This window comes from Cygnus atratus, chromosome 4 (assembly GCF_013377495.2).
Source record: "Cygnus atratus isolate AKBS03 ecotype Queensland, Australia chromosome 4, CAtr_DNAZoo_HiC_assembly, whole genome shotgun sequence".
NCBI lineage: Eukaryota > Metazoa > Chordata > Aves > Anseriformes > Anatidae > Cygnus > Cygnus atratus.
Genome location: NC_066365.1, coordinates 15,438,391 through 15,462,266, shown reverse-complemented (window position 1 = coordinate 15,462,266; position 23,876 = coordinate 15,438,391). Strand labels below are relative to the sequence as shown.

Here is a 23,876-nt window from a genome sequence, read left to right as displayed (position 1 = left end):
GTTAAGCTGGATCAGTTTGCAAAAGTGAGTGCGTAGTCCAGCCAATGTATTTAGTAAAACAAATGGGAAAAAATAATGTGGAATGTTTTTGAAAATGATTGTATTTTGTATTGCAAAATTTGTTTGATGGCCTTCTGTGGTTTTTATTTTTATTTTTAAATGAGTCACAAGGACTGAATAATTATCAGCAAGTCTGCACTGGAATGTACTCTCAGAAATGATTGTACAAAAAATACTTTTCGAATGGTTGTTCAAGAGGTCTTAGCTCACCTTTGGAGCTAAGAAACACACTATTATTTAATGTTAGGCCAGCGACAATAGATGCTTCACTCACCTATTTGAATGAAACTCAACATGAACTGTACCTATCAGTTGTGCACAAACTGTATGCAGTCCAAGTTAATATTTTCTGTGCTTCTGTTCCTTAGGTCATCACACTATTTACATTGGGGTCCATGTGCCGAAGAGCTACAGGAGAAGGCGGCGTCATAGAAGAAGACCTGGGCACAAAGAAAAGAAAGAAAAGGAGAAAATTTCTGAGAACTACTCCGACAAATCAGACGTAGAAAATGCTGATGAGACAAGCAGCAGCATCCTCAAACCACTCAGTAAGTGTTGGTGTTGGTTGTCACTCACTACAATGGTCTGTTGTCTAGTGATTTGCTCCTGATCTGATCACGAAGGAGGAAAGTGGATCAAGAAAAACAGTCCTCTCATGTTGCAGGGTCAGAATAGTCTAAATCGGTTGCTATCGAATGGTTGCTGTGGCTTGGAAAAGGCCGGAGAGGACATTTCATCCCTCTGTATCACCTGAGTTTGCTACTGAGCTAATGCCAGTCAGCAATAGGCCAAAATTTTAAAAGCAAGTTGACACTGTGTGTAAGGAGATAGCAAGGAAACACAAAGACTGAGTATGTGCCTGGACAGATTGATTGCAGCTTCTGCCCTGGCTCTCAGGATGAAAACTGTGGTTCAAGCACCCCCTGGTTTCAGCTCGAAACAACCTCATAGGAGCAGGTTGATAAGAAGCAGCAAGACCATGGCTGTAGGCTCTAAGAAACAAATCCCCTTGGGCTTTGGCTTCATTATATTAATAACTTATGATGCTAATAAGTCTTTCTTAACTTTGGTGATTGGTCAGTTTAAAGTTTTGTAGAGAAAAAGGAGAATAAAAAGTAACATGACTGTATGTTTGAATATCTGTAGGGGATGAATATCGAAATTTTTGATAAGCAGATGAGGTCTGTTTCTGGTGCCTTATACCTACATGCATGCTGGAATTGCTAAGCAGACAAGAAAGAACTGGTGTCATCACTAGGCGTCTCTTCAGTAACGTAAGAGACTGTCATGAAGTCTGATTTCTCTGTTGGCCAGAAGCTTGTTTTGTAATCTAGAGGATATCTGCTTAAATAGAAGTGGGAGGAAGACGGTGACAACCTGTTAGAATGGATCATGCCAACAAGGTTTGAATGTAGGGGAACAGCTCAGGACAGTATAGCTCAGATTCTTGAGGCTAATTCCAGGTAGTTGGAGTTTCAGTAAACAACTTGCTTGTAAGGGAGAAAATGCTTTCTGAGCTAGAGGGAGAGAGGAGTGAGCAGGGGTTGTAAGACCTGATCTTTGAAGAAACTCAGGAGTTATTCATTTTGAAATTGTGCTGCTGCATAGTTGCTGCATGTAAAGACAGTAATATGGGATCAGATCAGTCATGTTTTTAGCCCAGGGCCTGTTATTCTCGCTGGTGTAGATACTTCAGAGAATGATTACTGAAAAGAAAAGCAAGTCACCGAGACCATTTGCTCTTTGTAGCTGTAGTTCCCTAGTTGTTCCAAGGAAGTTTTCTTGTCAACACTCAGAAACCAGTAATTGGTTTTACAGTGAAATAAATAATTATTTGTCTTCAAGAACTCTAGGTATTTACCATTTAATTTTTATATGTACATCTCTGTTCTTTTTTGTGTGTGCCAGTGACCAAATCTGAAGAAGATACCTTTTGGGGTTCTGGTTGTATTGGTATCCTAGGGAAATCATTTCCATGGGCTAATTGTACCCATGGTTGAAAACCTGTTTCTTCCATCAGATTTTGATTTGCTGCCTTTTGTTTTGCTAATCATTGTTTCTGGTTCCTTTCATTTCAGAAAGGGTTAACAGTATTTTTTCCTCTGTTACTGTCACAATTCAGTCTGTTCTTATCTGTTCTTCTTCAGCATGTGAACACATGCAGTCTTGTCATTTCTCTGCGCAAGAATTTCCCCCATAGCCTTTTCTAGCCTGACCTCTCTGCACTGCCTATTTTTGGAATGGGATCACTTAAATTCCACACAATATTCCAGGTGTCCCATGCAATGGTGTTAATACTTGCATCATTTGTAACTCTTTCTGTCTTGTTCACCATCTCATGTGTCCATATATATTACCAGGTTCTTGCGGTGACTTGCTGTTGCGCACTGGTGGCCGGATCTTTTTACGAGCTGGCACAGTTAATTTAGAACCCTGTAAAGGATAGGAGTAGTTCAGATGACTGTCTTGTATTTCCAAACGTTGAGTTACGTGTTGCCTCATCATCCCAGGTTTTTTGCCTTCTGAAACTACTATCTTCATAACTGACCTGAATTATTAGTTTCCTATGTTCTTTTTTGCTAGCTACCAGCCCTCCCTTCCCTCCTTCCACATCTGCAGTAACACCAGGCCTCCTTCAGAAATCTGTGCCGTTCTGCTTTTGACATTTCCTTTCATTTATAAATGTCTCTTTATTTCCATTTAGGTTTCTGTTGCTTAGGCAGTTGCTGAGTTGAGACAGTTGATGGATATTCAGGTTGTGTCAGCTTTTGGTGGCCCTTGCTGGAACTCGGATGAAGGCTTTTTGAGGGTCTGGATGGCTACTGTGCACCATGTATCCAGCTGCTCTGTTCACTCTGTCATGGAAAGTATGTCCAAGAGAAGAGCAGTTCTCTTCAGGAAAAGAAAAGCATGCCTCACCAAATTAATCTGATTTTCATTACTGGCAAGAATGGCATTCTTGCCAATCATGGCAAGAAATCTCAGTAGAACCGTAACTTTTTATATCTTTGTTCATTGTAATTGAGTTAAGGCCATGTGGCTAAAGTTCATTTTCAAAAGACACCTCAGAACATTAGGAACAAAGAATTGAGGATTTTTGAAGGGAAATTCTCTGGAGTTAGAAGATAGCTGGAATGAAATATCTTGCATGTATTTGAGACAGCTGTCAGAAGAGTCTATGTGACATACGATGAAGTATCTTTTCTGACTCAACCCTGTGGCTTAGAAGAGTGGGACAGATGGAAGAAGTCTGTGAGGGAATTAGGTGTATGAGTTGGCAAAGAGAAAAAAGGTGGCTGCATTCTGGCCAGGAAGGAGGGAGTGTTGGATTTTGTGTTTCTTCTCTGAAAGGGGAAAACAGCAGAAACTGAGCAAGAAGGGAAACACAGAGTTTGGAGACAACCAGAGCTGACTTTAGAGAATCTAAACTTTTTAGAGAATTTAGAAATCTAACATGCCTTAGGTTGTTTTACACTGATGGATGGTTATAAAGGGGACTACCCTGGTTAGAGGTAGGTCAGCTGTGCAGGGGCTTGCTGGATATTCACAGGGGGTACGCAATGTTTTGGTGTCATCAGAAGAGTAGAAAAATCTGTGCTGGACACTAGGGAAAGCAGAAGTCTTGCACCCACTGTGGCATCTTAAACAGTTCAGCGTCTGCCTCACGAAGGGACCCAAGAATAGAAGGGCAGAGTGTGTTGCAGTTTGCAGGATTAAGGGCTGCTGGGACAGCTGTGTTAATGACCTTTGCATAACGCTGCTTTGCACGATGGCTGGATGTAACCGGCACTAGCTGTTACTGGCTGTGCTAACCACTAAAAATGGCATCGGATTCCTGCAGGTTTCAGAGACCTTTCAGACACTGGGGCTCAATGAATACTCAGCAGCAAATATAATGTGTAAGACATGTCTTCAGAAAGGCTTCAGAGGGGGGTAAGAGGTATATGTCAGCATAACAAGATAAAAAAAAATAATAAAAGTGCTATTTATGTAGTTGCTGGTGAAATAAGGGGACTGAGCAGGAAGGTATTTGAATCTTTTCCTTAGAATTGGAAGATATTGGATTTATATATTATGTTTTTTTTTTTTTTTTTTTTTTTTTTCTCAACCATGCTTTAAAACAAGCAAACCCTACTTTTAAATTAAGGAAACACAGACTTCTTGGAGAAATGTACGATGTGTCTAAGTCTATAAAAACAGTAATGTATATAGCTCTTTCTCTTTGCTGATTTTTGTAATTGTTAGCTTGGCCAAGCATTAGACACTGTCAGTTCAGCTTGTATGTGCTTCTTAGTTCATTTTGTCTTCAAATATAAGGACAATCATAGAAAGTCATTCACAAAATCTGAAGTAATGAAGTTGTTTTAACTATACTGAGAGCTTTGTTTTTACTGAGCAGAAAGCTTAAGCCAGTTTCGATTTGATACATCAGTTTTATTTCTTGATCTGTCCCTAATGACTGTGAAGTCTAAACTCAGATATCTTACCTGAACAAAGGTGATGCCTCAGCTTCTTTGGTGAAAAATCTGCAATCAGATTTTGACCGAATCTGGATTTGCATCACCAGGTCAAGCTGCTTGTACCACAGCAAACCAGCCTGATGAAACATGTCTGTGGATACAGAGAAGCAAGTAAACAGTCCATAAATGCAAACTTGCCTATAAACATTTTGTTCCAGTTCAAAACCGGTCTAGCTGCACTTCAGTATTTGGAAATTGGTGCAGTCTAGAAGTGTCAATACTTTTTTTTGAATAAAATCTGTGTCCAGTTCAGTCAAACAAGCTAAATTCTATGAGTTTATAAACAATCCTCAGCTCTCCCATCTGGAGAGAGTTAGGGAAACTGAACCCATAGAGATATGTTGTATCTAAAGTCAATTCAAAAGTCCAGACAGGGATATCCTCTGATACATGGAGGAGGAGGCATTAAGGCAATGATCCCTCTCCAGAGCCCTTTCAGCATATTCCAGGCCTGCAGGGGCTGTCTCTGCACTCGGAGAGAAGTTGCTGTTCACACCCTTGTTCTCAGGCAGGACTGCTGACACTGGTGCTAGCTGAAATGTGGCTTCCTTTAACCGCAGACTGTTACAGCTCTCTGCTCCAGATGTACCAGCACCTTATTTCTAAAAGTACCTGCTTTAACTGGCCTTGCCCTGGCTTCCACTTGTGACCAGTAAGAAGGAAACACTTCCTAGCAGTGGTTCTTTTGCACCATCCAGGAAGCTGGCATGCAAGAACTTTGGGGCAAAATTTGTATTGTTATTTGTATTTTCGTTACCTTAAGCAGGCTTTAAATGCCCTCTTTTTGTCTGCCTAAAACGTGCTTGAGAGTTAGAAAATACATAAAGATTTATGTTGTCAGAACATTGAATTGTTTCTAGAATACCCAACCTGCAGAAAGAGAAGGATAGCGTATTGAGAGAGTTTGGGTGAAACAGGGTTTTCAGGGGGAAAGTTAAGTGATTTTGTAACGCTAATGGCTGCAGTATTGACCTGCTAGGGTTTTAGGCACAATCCAATCTGCCAGGCCTGGTTAACCCACTTGGTGGGGTGAAGGGAAGATTCAGCTGGACAGAGAAAAGAGTCAAAGTGCAAAGCCACAGGAAGCTCGTCAGCTGGCATATATAGAAGTGTCAGGCCTGATTCTGCCTTCTCAGGTCAGCTGATTGCTTATCTCGATATGAAGCAGATGGTGTAGTTTGCTTTACTTGCAAGGGATGAGACAAGGGAGGAACAAGAAAAGCAGATAGATGCTGCTTCTTCAGGACAGGCTGCGATCTGAACCCATTTCCGTCTTCCTCATTCTTTACTACAGACGTGTGGAGATTTTCCCATGAGGAAACGCATCTCTGCTTGATCTGGGAAGGGGTTTCTTCTCATTGTCTGGTTGCTCTCCAAGTTTATTTGGCTTGCCTCCCTGATACTTGTTTGAGGTGGCTCAAACCCAATGAAAGCGTGTCTCTCGGTAAGCACTGTAGCAGCAGGCAGCATGTAGCACCGTGTTAAGTGTACGCAGCAGCATGAGCTTCTCTGCAGAGATGCCTGCACTTGTGCAGAGCTTGCTTGGATTGTCCTGGGCCTGGCCCAGCCCTGTGCCCCTTAGACACACAGCAGGTGTAGAAGGTACATGTTAATAAAGATCCAAATCTGTGTTTTGAGACTCTGATGTTGTGTTTTGAACAACAACTCTTGGCATATGTGGTACAGAGTTAGGCTGATGTGAGCGATACGGCAGAAACAGAAGTAGAAAATGTGTGATGCTTTGGCAGAATGGAAATCTCTCATCTTTGTTTAGTTTATCTGCTCATGGCTGATGGTTTCTGGCATCTAAGAAACCGTCAGCATGCATTCATGGCTCTGAATTCAGTGGCTAGGGTAAAAGCCCTTTTGTAGGCAAAGGAGATTCCAAACCAACGGAGAGCAAGAAGCTCAAGCTATAAAAGCACCCATCTATTTCCAAAATATTTTGGGGAATTTCATCTGTAGTCAAGGACTGGTATTATAAGCTGTAAAGTAATAACTTGCAATACTACACCTCACTTCAAGCCCTAAGGCATTTTACATAAAATAGTCACAAAAATGATACCAGCAACACAAGTAGCGAAAGATTGAAAATTCTCTATTGTTCAGACTGATTTTAAAGCTAAATGGCAATATTCATCCTCAAACCCTGTTTTCAGGAGGTTAACTACAGTTATGACTTGCATTTTTAATTTTTCTTTTTTCAATTTAAGAAATAGGAGTGAGAGGGAGGTGGGCATAGCTCTTTTGTGCCTTGTGTTTGTGCAAAATGTTGTTCACTCCTCTGCTCTGTAAAATTTTCCAGAGCTGTTAATGCAGCCTGCAGGTCTGAGGGGGATGACAGCCTTCATTCAAAATTTATGGAAAGAAGGTAATAGGCAAGTGGATTGCAGCATTTTATGTTCTTGAGGTCTTTCCTCCGAATCACAGTCTCATTATCCGCTCGACTTGAGGGTACCTTGCTGAACAAGGGTATGTGAAAATGGGACACTGGAACAGTGTTACTGAACCAGGATAAAGAAGGAATTTGCTTTGATGGGACAGTAAGCTGCCTGCTGACTTTACTCTTCAGTTGTAAACACAGGACGTCTTCATCCTCATACTAAGTACAGGATGTCCCAAGCATATGAAGACACACACCTTTGCATATGTCTGTACTCCCCTTCCCCTCCAAAGACCAAGAGGAAATCTTCAGCAGTTTCCTCTGCTGACATTAGATGAGATTGATTAGATGAGAAATCTATGAGATTAGATTTTCCTCATATGTTACTGCTATTGGCCAAGTGTGGAGGTTTTATCCCACAGGTTGTGGGATGTCGAGCCTTCCTGCGATTCTGTATGGCTTACTGACTGTTTGAGTTCAAAACCACTGGCAGGTCTGAAGAGTTGTTGTTGCCAAAGTGAGGGATTTGTCTGAACTCAGTGGAATGCTTTAAAAAAAAAAAAAAAAAAGGTTGCAAGGAAAAGAAATGTAATGCCCATTTCCAGTAAACTACAAGCACTACAGGGTGCTCAACCCCATTCAGTGCCAGACTTGGGAAATGTTTGCGATACCTAGCATTGGCAGTGGATTCCGCAAGGTATGTGGGCCCAAAAGCAACAAGCAATAATGAGGCACCTGTGAAACTGATAAACTGCTTTATGTAATAGTATTTTCTTAGGACTTGCATCCTTGTAGACAGTAGAATCTGCTTTTGGCAGGAGTCAAAACATGACAGGTGGATAAATATAACTGCAAAATATAAATTCTGGAAAACCTTAAGAGGACTAAGTAGCTGCGAGTTGAGGCCATCTTTCATCTTACCCTGTTAGTTGCAGCTGTTATGCATATGGTCGCGTGTGGGCTAGGCGTACTGAAGGTTTTCTTAACCAGTTGAAGGGTGTAACTATGGTTCTGTTTACAGGACACAAAAACAGAAACAGGGGAGAGAGGCTGAAAATCTGGATCTGTCTGTTGGAGTGGTTTCCAGAGGACCTGTATAGCAAGAGAGAGGGAAGGGGTGAAATGTCATCCCATCAAAGGTTTGTAAAGGTTTGCAGTTTGCTGAGAGAAATTCCTCTTCCACCCACCACCAGTAGTTCTTGAAGGTTTCAGTAAAAAAAAATAAAAAATAAATCACTCTTGAGCCCTCAGATGTGGGTTAGGAGGAGTTTTGCTGAAGGAGAAAACTTCTGCAGCAGTCATTTCATTAAGGTACTATTTGAGGCTTGTGCTGCCATTCTGGATGGAGTGCATCTCTCACAGTGAAGGTGAGGTTTGGTCTGGGTAGATCAGATTTGTTATGCAGGCAGCCACCGTTACCCCTGTAATGATGGTCGAGCATCATCCCAGGCTATGGTTTAATATGCAGCTTTTAACAATTCTTATTTAAAAGGCAGCTTTCTCTCAAAAGTTGTGTGTAACCTGTGGTATGGAAGCTGGAACTCTAGAGAATCCAGCTTTCTCGAAGCTTGCTGTAAGTTTTGGGTACGTGCGCTAAGACTTTGCCACCGAATACCTGCATTTAAGTAGTTCTTGGTAGGATGTTTTACATGGAGAAAGAACTGTAATTATCTAAAATGGGTTGTCTGAACCTGACAGATCCTGTAACATCAGCTGGCACCTTATCTGAAAGCTGGTTAATCTGTTCTTGGTTTATTGAGATGCCTTAGGGACATAAAAGATTTTGCGGTGAGCAATCTTGTAGCATGAATTCACCATGCTGATTTGTTTAAGTGGAGGCTTTTTCATTTTTAATCCAAGTACAACAGTTTGTCTATTGGTTCTGGCTGCTGCGGAGCACGCTGAAGTTGTTGTCATTAGTATCCTTAATTTCCTTTACATTTTGTTTTGCTTGTTGCTTAATGAATACTTTTTTGGCCCTTTCAGGTTCTTCAGGTCTTCTGGTGGGTGTAGGTGCCTAGATACGAGTGGTGCTGTATGTATGCGTATAGACACTTTGAGCTGTCTGTCTTTCCAGTGCAGTACCTCTGACAAGGTTCTAGGCAGGGATCCGTGGAGGCCAAGCTTCTCTATTTTTCTGGCATTTTCTCTCACTCACCAACAAGATGTTTATCTTAAAGGAAGGCCCACCTATGGGGTTGGAATCCCAATGGATTCCTTGGTGCCCTTGATTTTTTAAGTGATTTATTGCATCCATAATTCCTACTGAAATCCATAAGACTTGAACATGCATCCAGGTGTTTCTGGAGAGCTAACTGTCCCACCAGTGGGTCAGATACAATCTGTTCGCCTTATGCTGTACACTTCTTTAGAACCATTAGGTTTTGAGGTCTTTCTGCCCCTTTGTTCAATGCCTCTTCTTCTAAACAATTTGCCTACACACGGCCTGAAATGACATTTCACACTGACTATCTTAAGTGGGACACTGAAGTATGCAAATCTGTCTCTTGTAAATGCAGGAGGTGAAATATTCAGAGCAGTGTGCTGAGGACAGTGCTGTGAAACACTCCGTGCTCGGCCTGCAGGGACCAGGGCTCTCTACTGGGGACAAGTGAGCCTTCACATCCAGGAAGCACTTGCCGTGAGCAGGTGGGGACTATGCAGCAGGCTCTGTCCCTGGCACTGCCTCTGAGACAGAGACGAGGGTTTATTTGAAACCACTCATGGAAAAAGCAATTGGAGACATCAGTAATACCTTCTGGAGGGGTTTTCCAGGCTTTCTATTGCAGGCCTCTCCTTAAAAGGAGCAAGCCTCACAACTTTCCAGCACAAAATTGCCTCTTCAGGAGCACTTACACACAAAATGGCGAACAAGTTGTGTGCGGTGTTACTGAAGTGATAGAGTAATTTCAGGGCAATATAGCAAGCCTGATCTGTACGTAAACCTGCCTGCAGCCTGAGCCAGAGACTGCTTGTTAAAATACACGTCTTGGACACTTATGGGCTTGTTCCCATTTGTCTTACACTTGAGTGTGGGGTGGCTGTTTAATTGTATTTCTTTGTATATATATTCATGATCTTTTTGTCTTTTCTTAAATGGACATCCTATTCTTTAAATGCAGTATGGTTTATAATAAACTAAATTTCTGGTATTGCTTCCCAACTCAGAGTGCTTGCCTTGCAGGCAAAGATCCTGTGTTGTGAAGGACGTCCCAGTTGATTATCATTGAGGAGTGGAAGTTGCCAGTCCAACTGTGGAGCAGTCCATTCATAATGAGATAGAATTAATTCAATAGGCATATTTAAACATCAATTTAGGAAGGCTCAGGCTTGGTGTCTACCCTGCAAGTTCATTAAACCAGCAGTTATAAATAGCAGGAGACAGCTACAGGATTGAAATAAATGTACCTACTTAGCAGAGCAGATGCAGCACAGTCCAAGGGTGTGCCAAGAGTCCTCTTCCCATTAATGTGGTTGGATTTTTCAGCAATCCAATTTATTTCCTGGCTCTTTAAGACAAGGGGTGGGATTTTTCAAAAGCTTTTAGCTTCAGCTGACTACAGTGAGAGCAAAGATAGATTAGTGTTGAGATTCTTTGAAAAATACTATTGAGGATGGCCAAGTATCTTAATTTTTGATATGGATATTTTACATAAGGAAGATCAGGAGGAGGACATTCCCTTAAATGTGTGGGTATCTGAGGGCCTTTAGAGTTTTGGTCTTGAAAAGCTACTGGATTTGTCCGAAGTGGTGGAGTTGAAGCATGCCTTTCTGCTGCTCCTCAGATCTCTAATGCTGCGAGTAGTGTATTTAGGTCACATGTAGCACAACTGCAGAGGTAAATACAGAAATAATTACTGCTTCAATTGCAAACATGCCTGCTGCGTAGCTGGGGGCCCATCGGAGTGGCTGTTTGGGTGCAGCTGGCCAAGTCAGTGCTGAAGGGTATGGGAAGGTGCTCATTGGAAGGCAGGCTGTGGGAGAGGAGCAGGTGAGCAGGTCAGCCGTGCCCGGTAAGTGCAGAGCTGGCAGCTGGGCACCGCACCGCATGCTGACACAGCCCTCGTGGCCGCTCTGACAACGCAAAGGAGAGATTGCATAATGCAGGGAGAGACCTCCCGTTACCTTCGTGGCACATCTGGCTGTGCAGGATGAAGATGGCCACTTTCTGGCGCTGAGTGTTTTGTTAAGGACCTGCTTTCAGTGGGTCGGACTTCTCTAAGACAGGACCCCTTTCATCCCTGGCAGCTTGGCTTGTTCTGCGATTAATATCAGTGAGTGATAAGGTCAGGAAGCTCTCTTGCCTTTCGCTGCAGGGGTTACAAAGCATTAGGTTTCAAGAAGGATATTTTTGTGTTTATGGCTGGGTTCAGGGAAGAGGCTGTGACCTCAAAAAATCTGAAGGAAAGAGTGGGGGGTACTTGAAATTTTGGTTAATTGGCCTATGGGAAGACTTCTTGTAGGTGTGGGAGTGACAGAGGAGAGACATTTGTAGGAGGAGGGTACTTCAAGCATCGGATAAAGACAACCCCTTTTCCCCCACTAATTACTCCAGCCCTTGTCAGTGGGGGATTTTCTGGATGTTGTTTTTTCCAGTCTCTTAGGCTCTATTCTGCTAATTGCAAATTCTTGCAGCTCTCACTGAAGCACTTTTATGGGATGAAGGTACATGGTGATATGAGGCTGTGTCTAGATTTGAACTGTCACCCTAGGCAAAGACTGCCTTGTTTTCTTGGCAAGAATAGAGGGTTTTTCACAGCCAGTTAATTAAAACAATTGCTTTCTTTGCAACACCTCTTGATTGAACTTTTTTTTTTTAACTAGACTTCTGCATAAGCTGATCATATAAAGACTTCTTATAAACACCTACGTTTGTTTCAAACACTTTGTGCTTCCCTTACATCTCACATCCACCTCATTTAGGTGTCTGCGTGGCTGAAATTGGACTTAACGCACAGAATGGTGCTAACGGGCACGGTGGTATTGCTTTGCCTTTGCTGTGCAGCCGAAGGCCCTCTGTGGTGAGAGTGGGTGCCAGTCAGACGAGATGCACTGGGGGAGCTGAGAGGAGCAGGCAGCTGCTTTTTGTTCAGCCTTTCTGGCTAAGCAATCAGTGCTTTTTATCGCTGCCAAGGATGTTCACTGTTTCTTTCCTGCACCCCCGATGTATTATGTTTTCCCCTTTTCCCCTTTCAGTGTATTTTTTAAAGTAGTTACTGAAGTGTGCTAATATCTCATTCTGACATAGAGCAAAACTCTGGTGTCTTTGCCAAGCTTTCATTCCTTGCTTGTGACAGCTGGGAAATGAATTTTTTTATTTTTTTTTAACTTGCAAAGTCCAGGTGATGAAAGGTAAGGCCAGAGTGTTCCTCCTTGAGTGTGTAATGAGACTCCCACATGTAATAACAGAAAGCGATCGTTCTTGGCAGTGCTGGTTGTTAAGGAAGATACTGAGTGTCTCTGGTGCAGGGAATTAGTTATTTTCCTGTCCAGGAAGGTATGGTATTTGCAAATTCCCCTCTAGGGTCATTTCTGAAGTTGTTTTTGAGCTGGGGAAAAGGAGCAGTGTCCCTGAATTACGCTATGTGTATGTTAGGTCTGATTAAATATAGGTATCAGGCTAGTACCCATAGCACTTTGGCACACCTGTTTGGATGCAACACATAGCATCTGAGTGTTGCCCTTCCACCAGCTGCCCTGTGTGCCTTTGGCGAGCCCTAAAAGCCTGGTGTTGAAAATCTTCAAAGGGACAGTTATGTCAGGGATCTCGCATGAGTGAAAATAAATCTCATCTTAATCTACCAGCATTTCCCACATTATCCTCTCTTGTTGACACTCTTTATAGACGCAGTTTTACATCTCACTCTGGCAAATCCTTTGCTTTGAAAAAACCTCCTGCCTGAGTGAAGCTCTGAAGCCTGCTCCCCATATTTTACTTTTTCTCTTCCTCTGCTGGGACATCTTTAGCACTCCCCACCATGCTTCTGCTTCGTACCAGGGCTGAAAATCAAGGGGATAAAAGCTCTTGGGCTTCCTTTCATCCCAAATGCTGCCGTCAGGGGAGTGCCAAGGCTGCTGTGCACACAGGGGTCTGTGTACTGAATTTTTCCCTGGCTGAACTTGGCAGCTTGCCTCTGACATTGTTCTCCTTTCCACAGAGTCAGTAACTTCTCTTAATTTCCAGCAACATTTAAGCTCTTTTCCATGCATTTCTCCAGCCCCTCAAGTGCCACTAAAGAGTCCTTAGGAAAGGAAGGGCTGCTTAGCCACACGAAAGCAGCTCTATCTTTGCCATCTTGCATGGTTCTGTAGAAGTTGTTCACAACACAGACTGAAATGTCACCCTCAAACTTTGCTTGTTTTTTGCTTGTGGATCGTTTCATATAGTGGTAATGTCACTCGGTGGTGGTGTTAGTCACCTTTAGTTGTGTCAAAGCTGGGAGGTATCCAGTAGAGCTTGCTGCCTTACAAAGGTTTATTCAAGTGACTTAGAGGTGTGTCATGTAGGACTCAGAAAGCATCTTTTAATTCTAGGATTTCAATGTTTCTTTGGTTGTGATGCAGTTGGACCGATGCTGAAAAGTGACTTGAGTTTGTAAAGGAGTTTTAAAAAAATTGGGATTGTAACATGCCCTTTCAAAGCAGTCACAAATGCCTGGGCCTGGAATAACATGAACATGCAGGAGAGAATTTTCCACCCAAGCAGAGGCCAGGGTGAACTCTGCAGATCTGAATTCTGCTTTCAGAGGTTTCTGGATGTATCTGAGATGAGCAGCCACTGCAGTGGAAGAAAAGGCAATGAATGTGATCATTTTCTTCTCCAGAGAAATGATAATATGCTTTTGATGCAGATTATTTATAGGGCCGGTGCATTTAAAGGCACAGTGTCATGTCCTCAGGTATTTTATTGAAAACTTGCCTCCCCCAGTTTCTTTGTTAGAAAACAAAACACAAGATTGCTATGGTAATAACGCCAATACAGATAGTGGAGCTGTTGAGCAGTTCAGCTTAGGTTATTGTCAACTTCCATGAAAAATCCATGACCCTGAAAGCACAAGACGAATTTGAATATGATTTATATGAAATAAATATATAAAAGTGGAGTCACTTCAGCTTGCCTTCTGGTTTTCTCAGCCTGATGCTGTTGCAGCCCTGCCATACTTCCATGTTTTCTTTGCAAATTGAGGAATTGATACAAATATTTTTGGTTAAGTGGAAGTTAAGATTCTCCTATAGCAACTTCCCTCTGAGAGGAGAGTTAAAATCATAAAAACCCTCCTGGCTAATACTGAATTACTTGGTACAAAGTTTGAGGTAAAAGAGTTACAACTGACTGCTTTGCGTTTGATACATGTGATCGGGGCATAACAGAGGAAATTACGTATAAAATAAAGTGATGAATCATTCTCAAAATATCTTCATTTTGCAGTAGGTATGAGTGATTTAGTGGTCACTTCTGCCTTGATTAACTGCAAGTTTGCTTGCAGCTTTACACGTAAGCTGTTCTTGATTAAGAATGGTCTTTGCTTTTTTTTTCACCAGGCAGTTTTATTGGAAATCTGCCTTGACCAAAGGTGACACGATTTACCATGCCAGATGTAGAGGAAAGTAATTCAATATAAACTTGACGCTGCCTTTAAAGCCACAGGGTGAATAGCTGTCTACTTTGTGGATTTGAAGTGGTTCTTCAACTTCATCTTGAAACTTCTTCAGTTTTCAGAGGAAAAAGTGCCTCTGGGAAGTTTTTATGAGCTGTAAACTGCCACTTTGACGTGGAATGTTACTCACATAAACATTGTTTTAGATGGACAAAGTAAAAAATAAGCAATTCCTTTCACGGTATGGGGAAGACCTCCTTTAACTGGAAGCTCGCTGTGTTAATCTTCTGTCTTGAACTGATAGCATGTGCCGCTATAATTACCTAAGCCACCTTAATTCTTTGCCTAATTCTGTTCTGTGCATTCACGTGAAACTGCTAAGGGACAGAAAAGTCTAAGGAATTTACCATGTGAAAAAAAAAATCTCATTTAGAAGCATTTTGATTTTAAGCCAAAGATATTTCCATGGCTGAGAAGGGCTGAATGGCGTAGGTGATGGTTGGTACTCTAAAGCTGCCCTGTTGGGATTAAACTCTATGCAAATCTGTTGGACAGTGTGGGAACAAGCTATCTCAAAGCTCTGGGTTTCTCTCTGTGTATATGTAAACAAGAGTTTGAAGCACTTCACAGCATAAACACTGGACCTGTCCATTGAGCCTGGTAGCTATTTCATCATTCCCCTTACGGTTCGTACAATGCGTTTCATACAGTGAGTTTTCTGACTCATGCTTTACCAGAAAGCACAGCTTTGTTCAAACGAGGCTCTGTCTTACTGATAAACAGGCAAACTGGTCAGCAGCGGTATCACGTTGCTTCTGCGTATTTACTTTGTAGGCGTGTATAGCACGTGTGCTGCTTGGAGGTGACTTGGTGGTTGACAAGCGCTGTACTGGTAACGAGAGGAAAAGTAGAGATCATTGAGATTCTTACTAACTTGATGGTAAAGTTGTGTATCGGATCTTCGCTGCTGTCCCTGGTCAGTCGCTATCGCCCCAGGCAGAAAAATGCCTCCCTTACTGTATGAGTTGATCAGGCCAGTTGCATGCTAAGTCTTCAAGATGCCCCAAAGTAAGTTTTTTTTGTCTTCTTCCCTTGTTTGAGCAGATACTCTTGAGGCGACGAAAGAGTTTTGCAGGCACTGTGATCTCAACAAGACTTGAAAACAATTCTAAGATGGTTGCTGCTCCACCATTTATTGCCTTTTCATATACAGGGTGGCTGACGGCCTAATTCCCCCCCTGCATCTCTATCAATTTCTCTCCCTTTGGAAGCTCTCTGATAGAAGTGAAGCATACTGTTAATAAGTAAATGGCTTTAGCCCACCATCCCCAAAAGAATTCCCTCTTTCTAAATCCAGTAGGGCAAAACAACACTTGGAATTAATGGGCCAAGCCGTTCTAGCAAGATGATGAGGTGAATAGCATCACTGAGGAAAGACTCCCCGAAGGGGTGCAGCTCTGGCTCCAGGAATCCAACCCACCTGCCCTAGGAGTTAAAGCAAAAACTCAGTGCCCCAGGGCTATAATTATCTCTGTGGCACTTCAGCTCCATGGATAGGAGCTAGTGGGAAGAGAGCAGCCAGCTGAACTGCAGGTGTACTCTGGGCAAACTGGGATGTAGGATGCCCTTAGTGATACCACCCTGTGAAAAGTGTTATCCCCAAAGCAGAGTTGGGGAGAGGACATGGGCTTGGTTGTTCAGTGCACAGGGGAAAAAGGGCTGGGCTAAATTTGCTGCATGTGGGACCAGTTGCAGCTGATGCAGTTGTGGTTGTGCTGGCAACCAAGGAAGGGAATAGTCACACAAGCAGAAAAGTGGGTATTTCCAAAGACATCCACAAATAGCTTGCTTGCCAGAGAGACTCGCAGAATGAAGGGGCTCTGACTGCTGTACGTACCGGTGTTGGGGTGGAACAGGGCATGAGGCAGGATCAGGGAGCATTGGGAATAGAGCTGTGAGCTGGTAAGTTCTTGTTCCCTGCGAAAAGTGAAAATAATGTCTTCATTCTTATAAAGTCCTGACGTAGGCTTAGTGCAAAATCCACTAATGTGAACGTAACCAACATCTGGATTTTCTTCTGTAAGCCCTGCTCTGTGTTTTCTGTTGCCTTTTGTGAACCTCACTGAGCTGTTCCTATTGGAACCTTCTCAAACGCTGATCCATAGTCTGTTTTTTTTTTTTGAAACTCCTGTCCTTTTCTTCCTTCCCTTTTCATTCCACACTCCGACATCTGCTTATCCATCAGCAGAGCTGAGGATTTGCTTTTCCATTCACTTCTTGCTTCTGCACTGGGAAGAAGGCAGGTCAGCCCCTTCTGGAGGGACTGACGCAGGTTGCCGTTGAGGTCAGCTGGCAGGGGAAGAGGTAGACAGTGTAGGGATGGGTAAAGAGGGGCTCTCTGAGTGCCTCCCGTGCCACAGAGCTGAGTCTCCACTGATCCCAGGAGGTGAGGAGGATTATGCCTGTGACCTACTAACCTCCTCCAGTCAGGATTGGGGGTTTTGGAAATGAGTGCACAGATGGCCACTCTCTGGATGACAGCAGATGCTACCGATATAATGAGTAGGATCAATCGATGTTTTAGCAAAACTGTGGTGCACGGACGTCTGTAGAACCGCAGTGCTTCTCCCTTCTTCCTAATACCCGCTGCTTCTGGGCCCTTTTTCCCTTCTTCCCTTGGCAGCCCCCCATTTGTCTCCCCCTTTGGATCAGGCTGGCACAAAGACGATGCAGATAATTTTGATTGCACAAGGAAGCTGTTAGGGAATTAGAAGATTAAGAAATGTGTGGAAGGAGAGCCAGAGATCTTGGGGCCAAAAACTTGTTTTACTCGGATGCCAGTAGGTTGTTATGACAAAATGGGTGTTAATGAGAAGAAGAAGGAAATCAATCACATACAGAATACCCTGCTGATAGCAGAGCTATAGTCTTTCTGCCTCCCTACAGAGTATTGCTCTAGTGTGAGCTTTACTGGAGCTTTAGCTTGTGTAATCGTGAACCCTAAAATAAATGTTTTTGTCATCATTCACTAAGGCAAGCTTTGTCTTTCCCTCACAAATGCTTTTGAGGAAAGCCTTTTATTCTGACTGTCTTCTGCAGCTGTAGGTCTTGTCCCAAGGACCCACTGCAGGGTGTCTCTTTCTGTCAGGATGATTTCAGGGATGTTGAACTTGCTGTAAAGTTTCTGTTGTGTTGGGGCAGATGCTGTGTTGTGAACGTGTTCATGCCTTGAAGAAACAACAGCTTATCGAGAGGCAAGAACTGCCTTTCCTTTATCTCTTCTGACTCTCATATCTCTCTGACTTTTTGATAAGCCCAAATGAACTATTTCACCTGTGACCTGCAGGAATGGAAGCCAAAGAACTGCCAGAAGAAATGGAAGTTAAAGGACACTCAAATTTCTGAGAGACATTTCATCAACCTGAAGAATAAATAAGAAAGGGTGAAAAAGGTCTGAGTCCTAGTTCATTAGTCATGGCAGATGATTTCCTTTCTTCTTTATTAGTGTCAGCCATTTCCCAGGAAAATAGTATGTTCAGTAAAAGAATTCTGTGTGGTATCTGAAATGAAAGCTCTGAGAGCTGTGCTTTGAATCCTGATCCGACGTCTGTTTGCTCAGGGGAGAGTCTCTCTGTTTGGATTTACTTGCTGATTTGTTATCCACTGAGTGAACTTTAAAATAATGATATTAAGTGTATCAAAACTACGTGTGAGGAAGAGCATTGCCATCTGAAAGCTGAAGAGGAAAGCAGATGTTAGCTGAAATCAGAGCGATTCTTTACAGATGTGTTTGTACTTGTATTGCCAGATTTACATCTATAAAAATGCAGATCCCTCTTGGTGCATTTTGCCTTATGGTTTGTGTAATCACTGGAAGAGTAGTGTAGACATCAGCAGTTAGATGGAAATAAAAGTATGTGTTAATCAGCGGAGACTTTCCTTCTGTTTGTAAGGAAACATATGAATGGACTGGTCCCAACATGATCGTGGTATTGGGCTTGTGTTCAATTCTTGCTTCCAACTAGGGACCTTGATATTTAAATATAGTAATGGGAACTGAGTGCATCCAGCTGAGGAGGGGTGTTTGATTTAGCTCTGAGCTGCTGGTATATAATATCCTGTGAATTACATGGGTGTGCATGAAAGGAGAGGTATTTTGAGCAGCCTGATCCGTGTAGACCTCCAGCAGTTACTCGCTGTTGTGTTCACGCTCCAAGAGCAGTTTCATAACGACGTGACTTATTAGGCTTGGATTTCAGGCTCTGATTAATAACTTGGCTCCTCTGTGCTGAAGCTACATGAGAGGTTTTTTGTTTTTTTTTCTGGGTGAAGTGTGTGTCCATATTTCGCACTTGCAGTTCTACTAGGGGAACCTGGAATCAGCAGCCGGAGGGTGAGACTGTTAAATCTGTGCTTTTGCTTGCTTGGAACCAAACAGATTTCGTGGTTTAAAAGTGGTGGCGAGTGGAGGGATGCTGGAAATAAGAAACGGAGGAGAAAGCATATGTGTCAAAACCTGTTTGCACTCAAAAGGAGAGAACTGGGCTCCACAGTGAGTCAGCTGTACACTCAGCCTCAAAGAGCCGCTCATCATGACAGAAGTATGTCTCAGGGCCCTTGTTCCTGAGGGAGCTTTGGGCAAATATGGTCTGCCAGGGATGGTAGAAGATACTGATAATAGATAATAAACTTTATGTACATAATAAATATAGTAATTACACAAGTCTACGGTGCTACAGTGACATTCTGGTCCTTGGCAGTAGAGCACTGATAGCATTGTGGGTTTGGGGGGTATTTTACTTTTTGGTTTTGTTTTTGAAATGGGTAAGTAGCTCTTACAAGGTGAATGAGCATTCAGGAAAAGGGGAGGACACACTAAATAACAGCACTCACAGAGAAGAGTAATCAGCAAGAGTTTGCTGTAGACAGTGAAACTGTGCACTTGGCTTTTTGTGCAGAGAAGTCAGAAAGGCTATTCTGAAAACAGAAGATTCAAAGCTCAGGACGTTTACCAAACATCCTGCACCAAATCTGGGCAGAGAGAGGTGTCACATCCTCAGAGACACTAACTTAAGGTTTTGCTGGGTCCCGCAGTCCAGATGAGTGAGTATCTCCATGAACTGTGTGGGAGTGGAGGGTGATGAGCCTCTGTGGATTCTCTGCTGAAGCTGTCTAAAACAAAAATGGTCTCGAAGAGCTTGCACTGGGTAGCACTGTTCTTTGCAGTGACATTGCACCTTACTTCTTCCACAAAATGCTCAGTGTGCTGTGCCAAGTGTATGGCAGCATCTCCATAGGAGGGTGGTAACCGTATCTCAAGGTAGCGGTGATGTTTCACATTTGAACACTTTGTGTGGTTCCTGTGGTTTGTGGATAAGGATGAGACCAGCTTGTCACCCAAATTCTTGTCCAAAAAATAAACGTGGGAGATGGCAAATGACAGGTCCACAAAGTTCCAGGAGCCATCCTGGGGGAAGTTATGTGGCTTGGGGCAGATCTGCTCCCAGAGGGGAGATGGGCTGACAGAAATTGCACAAACTACATGGTTTCAAGCGCATGAAGGCAGTGGAAACTCGCAGGCTAGAAAAGTTTCATTCCCCAGGATGTGGGAGGATTTCGATGTGTGGCTTTGGCCTTTTGGTTCTTGGGCCTTTAAAGAGCCTTCTGGGGAGTCTTGCAAATCTGCCTGGCTCTGCTGCCTCTGCTCCAGATGCTGAAGAGAAGAGGAAGTCTTCTTCCTGCGCCTTGCTCTGAGGCAGAGTGCTGACTTGAATATTCAGCTGGGTACTGACTCTTCCTTGTGCGCCGGGTATTCCTAGAGAACATGTCTGACCCCGTTTTGTTGGACTCGCTCTTATTTGGGTTTCCCTTTATCTGTCTGGGACTTGTTCTGCCCTCTTTGAATATCATGGTTTTCTTGTTCCAGCCTGTTTCTATGTAAATTGCCTAGGATGGGAAACTTCAGAAGGATGAGTCTATAGAAAAAAGAAATGTAGTCAAGTGACTTCATTCCAGCATGCATTTCATCGTGGGAATGAGAGCTCGCTCTGCAGAAAGAAACTGCTCACCACCAAACAGTGTAAACTTATTTAATGGCAACAATTGTTTGGCAAAGCCTAGCTAAAGCTCTCTGGGGGATTAGTCTAGGCTTTGCATTAAAGCTGGACTGAAACATACCCCGCATTCCTAGCGGAAGAAAAGTGCCATCCAGAACAGTTGTTTCACGTATGCTTCAAGAAATGGGGATTATTTGGGAATGGACTATTTCAACTAAGTGACTGTTATGGCCTGTGGAGTCATAATTGCTGATTAGGGACAAAAGAAACAGCAATATAACCACAGAATATGTTGATGTAAATTATTCATGTGGATTTCTGGTGTTAAATGTTGTCAGCTGTACAGTTCAGGTATCAAGCTCATGCTCTAAGCTTAGAATTGGAAAAACTTTTCCTTGGGCTTGGCCGTGAGGGGTTTGCAGCTTCTTGGAGCCCCAAGAGGTGATGTGTGTGTGGGTAGCCTTGTACCATGGTTATGAGAATGACGTGACAGGATCCGTGCTAAAAATCTAGCTGATGAACTGACTGTTCTGGGATCTGTACAAATAAATGGTGCTGGTTTCTTTTTGTTAATCCGAATCTGGTTTCCATTCTAGCTGCGTCAGTGTGGGTTATATTCAGTGGTGAAAAGGGAAGATTTCAAATTCTTTTCCCTGATCTACTTAAAATATATATGTAATATGTAAATGTATGTGCCTGTTAAACAGGCAGTATTTTTTTTAATTAATTGCTTGCCTTCGAATTTAGATTGCTTTCTCTCTTGTGGGTTACTTTAATGCTTTGGCAATAAATAAGAAGCTTCCAACTGCAGACAAAACCACATTTGGGGTTAAATGCATGTGTTTTTTGATTGTTGGACCTTTCATTTTGGAAAGAGGGCTAAAGAATGTCATTTTCTCTTAGGGTTCGGTCTTGCTTTGCCGTAATGATCCATGTGACTTCAGTGGTACCAGGTCAGGTTGTCGGTGCATTATCATCTGTCAGCACCTGCAGGAACAGCACAGGCAGAAGGAGAGCTGTGATTCAGGACAGCTCTGAGGAACAAATGTAACTTCAAGTATCTATTTAAGCCTGGTTATTTTCAAGAAGATTTAAATCCATATTTAAAGCTCAGCATCTGTTGAAATGCTGTGCAGATTGCTGATATAAATAGTTTGCTGAACCGGAGCTGCTCTGTCTACGTGGGGAAACCTAGGAGCAGGCAGATTTCAGGGAGCGCTTTCGGCCTCTCTGCCACGCTGGGATGATGCAAGCAGAACGGCTTTGCCAGATGACTATTTCTGGTATAGGTTCTTGCTGTCCTTTTGCCTTTCCCTTAATTCACTTTCTAGCGAGGACAGCATTTTAGGACCAAATAAGCATTCATTTTGTCACAAGAGGGAGAAGTGAAGCATAAAATGGGCCTGAAGCTTGAGTGTTGACTCCCTACCTCCTGCCCACCCCCCTGGCTGACCCCGGACTCATGCAGGCTTACGGAAGTGTGGCTCTGCTGAGAGTCCACCCCCCCCCCCCCCCCCCCCCCCCAAGTTTATTGTAAACCGATGCTGGAAAGATGAGCAGGGCTCTCTCTTCACTGGAAAGCTGCCAACTTGCTCTATATAGCTCACCCTAGGGTCTCCCTTTGTAAGTGGAGAAATGGAAAGAGCTTTCTTCTCCCAGCATTACTTTTGAGGAGCATTCTCATTTTCCCTGCTACATTTACTTGTCTGAATGTCTGGTGGTAAGCTGTCACTAAATTAAATGCTAGGTGTCTCTGTAGTTTCTCACTGTTGAATTCTGGGTTGCTAAAAAGGGAACTCCAGTGGCCAGACCCCTGTGGGCTGAGATCTTTCTAGAGTTGGACAAAGTTAGGGCGATGAGCAGCTCCAAGTTCCCCTTGGAATCAGTGATTCAGTTGCTGACCTTCTCCTGAGTCACAAGTGAGCCAGGCTGCCCACCTGTTGCTCTGAGGTCGTGTGCTCACTGACTCTGACTTACATCCAAAAATGTACAGCAAGAGTTGGTGGTGGTCGCTGCGCCTCTACCAACCCTTTCCTCTAGCACTGCCTCGGGCAGCTCTGCTCATCCTGCTGTAGTGCACATTCCCTTTGCATTTCATTTTCATTTTGGGTTCCTGGCTATGCCCCTTTTCAGCGTGGTAACATGCGGATTTTGTCCTAAACCTGTCTGTGCCTGTGGAATATAAAGCATTGCTTGCTCTTATGGGGTGAAGGGGGTACTTAATAATTAGCTGATTAAGAGAAGCAACTTTTCGTAAGTTGTTTATAAAAGGCGTAAGGAAAACTTGAGGAAAACACATTTCAGCAAACTGTCCTCATTAATTTGTTACGGAGAAGCCAAGTACTGCAGAGGACTTGAAGGCTAACAGCTTGCAGCTGGTGCAGCCCATGGAAAGCGATGACTTTCGGGACATCCCATATTTCACAACAGTTGGAGCTGTAGGCTCATAACTGGAACTTGGCAGCGTTTAGGAAGCTGTGTATGTATTCTCTTTCCCTTCATTTTCTGAACATTGATACAACAACTGTTAGTTGAAGGGTTGGGGGTTAGTTTTGCCCTGCTGGCAGAGGAAGTGTAGTTATTTTTGCAGCAGAAAGTAGTCTGGTGGATCTATTTCTTCACGTATTTCCAAAATTGACATTTTGCACCATAAACGAGCAACTTTATCCTCCCTCCGTAGCTAAATCTGAATGCTTTGGAGGGAAATGCATATCCCTCAAGTGCAGTTGAATGTTATTTGGGGGTTAGCAGAATAGTTGAAGTTTGAATTCTTTACACTTATAGCTATGGGTTTATGATGAAACTCTCTGCAGTACTGTCCTGTGACTAATCCCATCATTTTGTAATTTGTTAACAGAATTGTGTAATTTTTAAAAAAAAAAAAAAAAAAAAAGGAAAATGAGACGGTATTTTCTTCATCATTCTGCAGTGGTTATTGCATACTTTTCATGGCTAAGAAACCTATTGATCAAAGTTGTGATGTTTATAGCCATTTTTGCCAAGTAATTTGGCACAGAAATGAGCAGGGCAGCGAAATGGAAGTTGTAATGCTTTGGGGAAGAACCTGTTCGTTCCTGTTGTCAAAAGGGAATGTGGCTGCTTTAATCAAATTGAAGGGCTTTGAAGATATAGAGAACTCTCAAAATATGAAGTGATATATTAATATGCACATTTTCTGAATTACAGACAAGATTGCTTTCTGGGAAGAAAAGAGGAATTGTGTGTTTATAGATTTCAGGAATGCTGTGCAGTACTTCAC

General features: G+C 42.9%; 1 protein-coding gene across 2 annotated transcripts in view; it reads left to right on the top strand.

Annotated features, from left to right (window-relative positions):
* Positions 1–23,876, top strand: part of SLC4A4 (solute carrier family 4 member 4) — a 228,464-nt gene that overhangs the window by 70,385 nt on the left and 134,203 nt on the right. For both annotated transcript variants that reach the window (XM_035542170.2, XM_035542018.2), the window contains exon 3: positions 429–608. In XM_035542170.2, the coding sequence (XP_035398063.1) occupies positions 429–608 (180 nt within the window). The remainder of the gene's footprint in view (positions 1–428; positions 609–23,876) is intronic.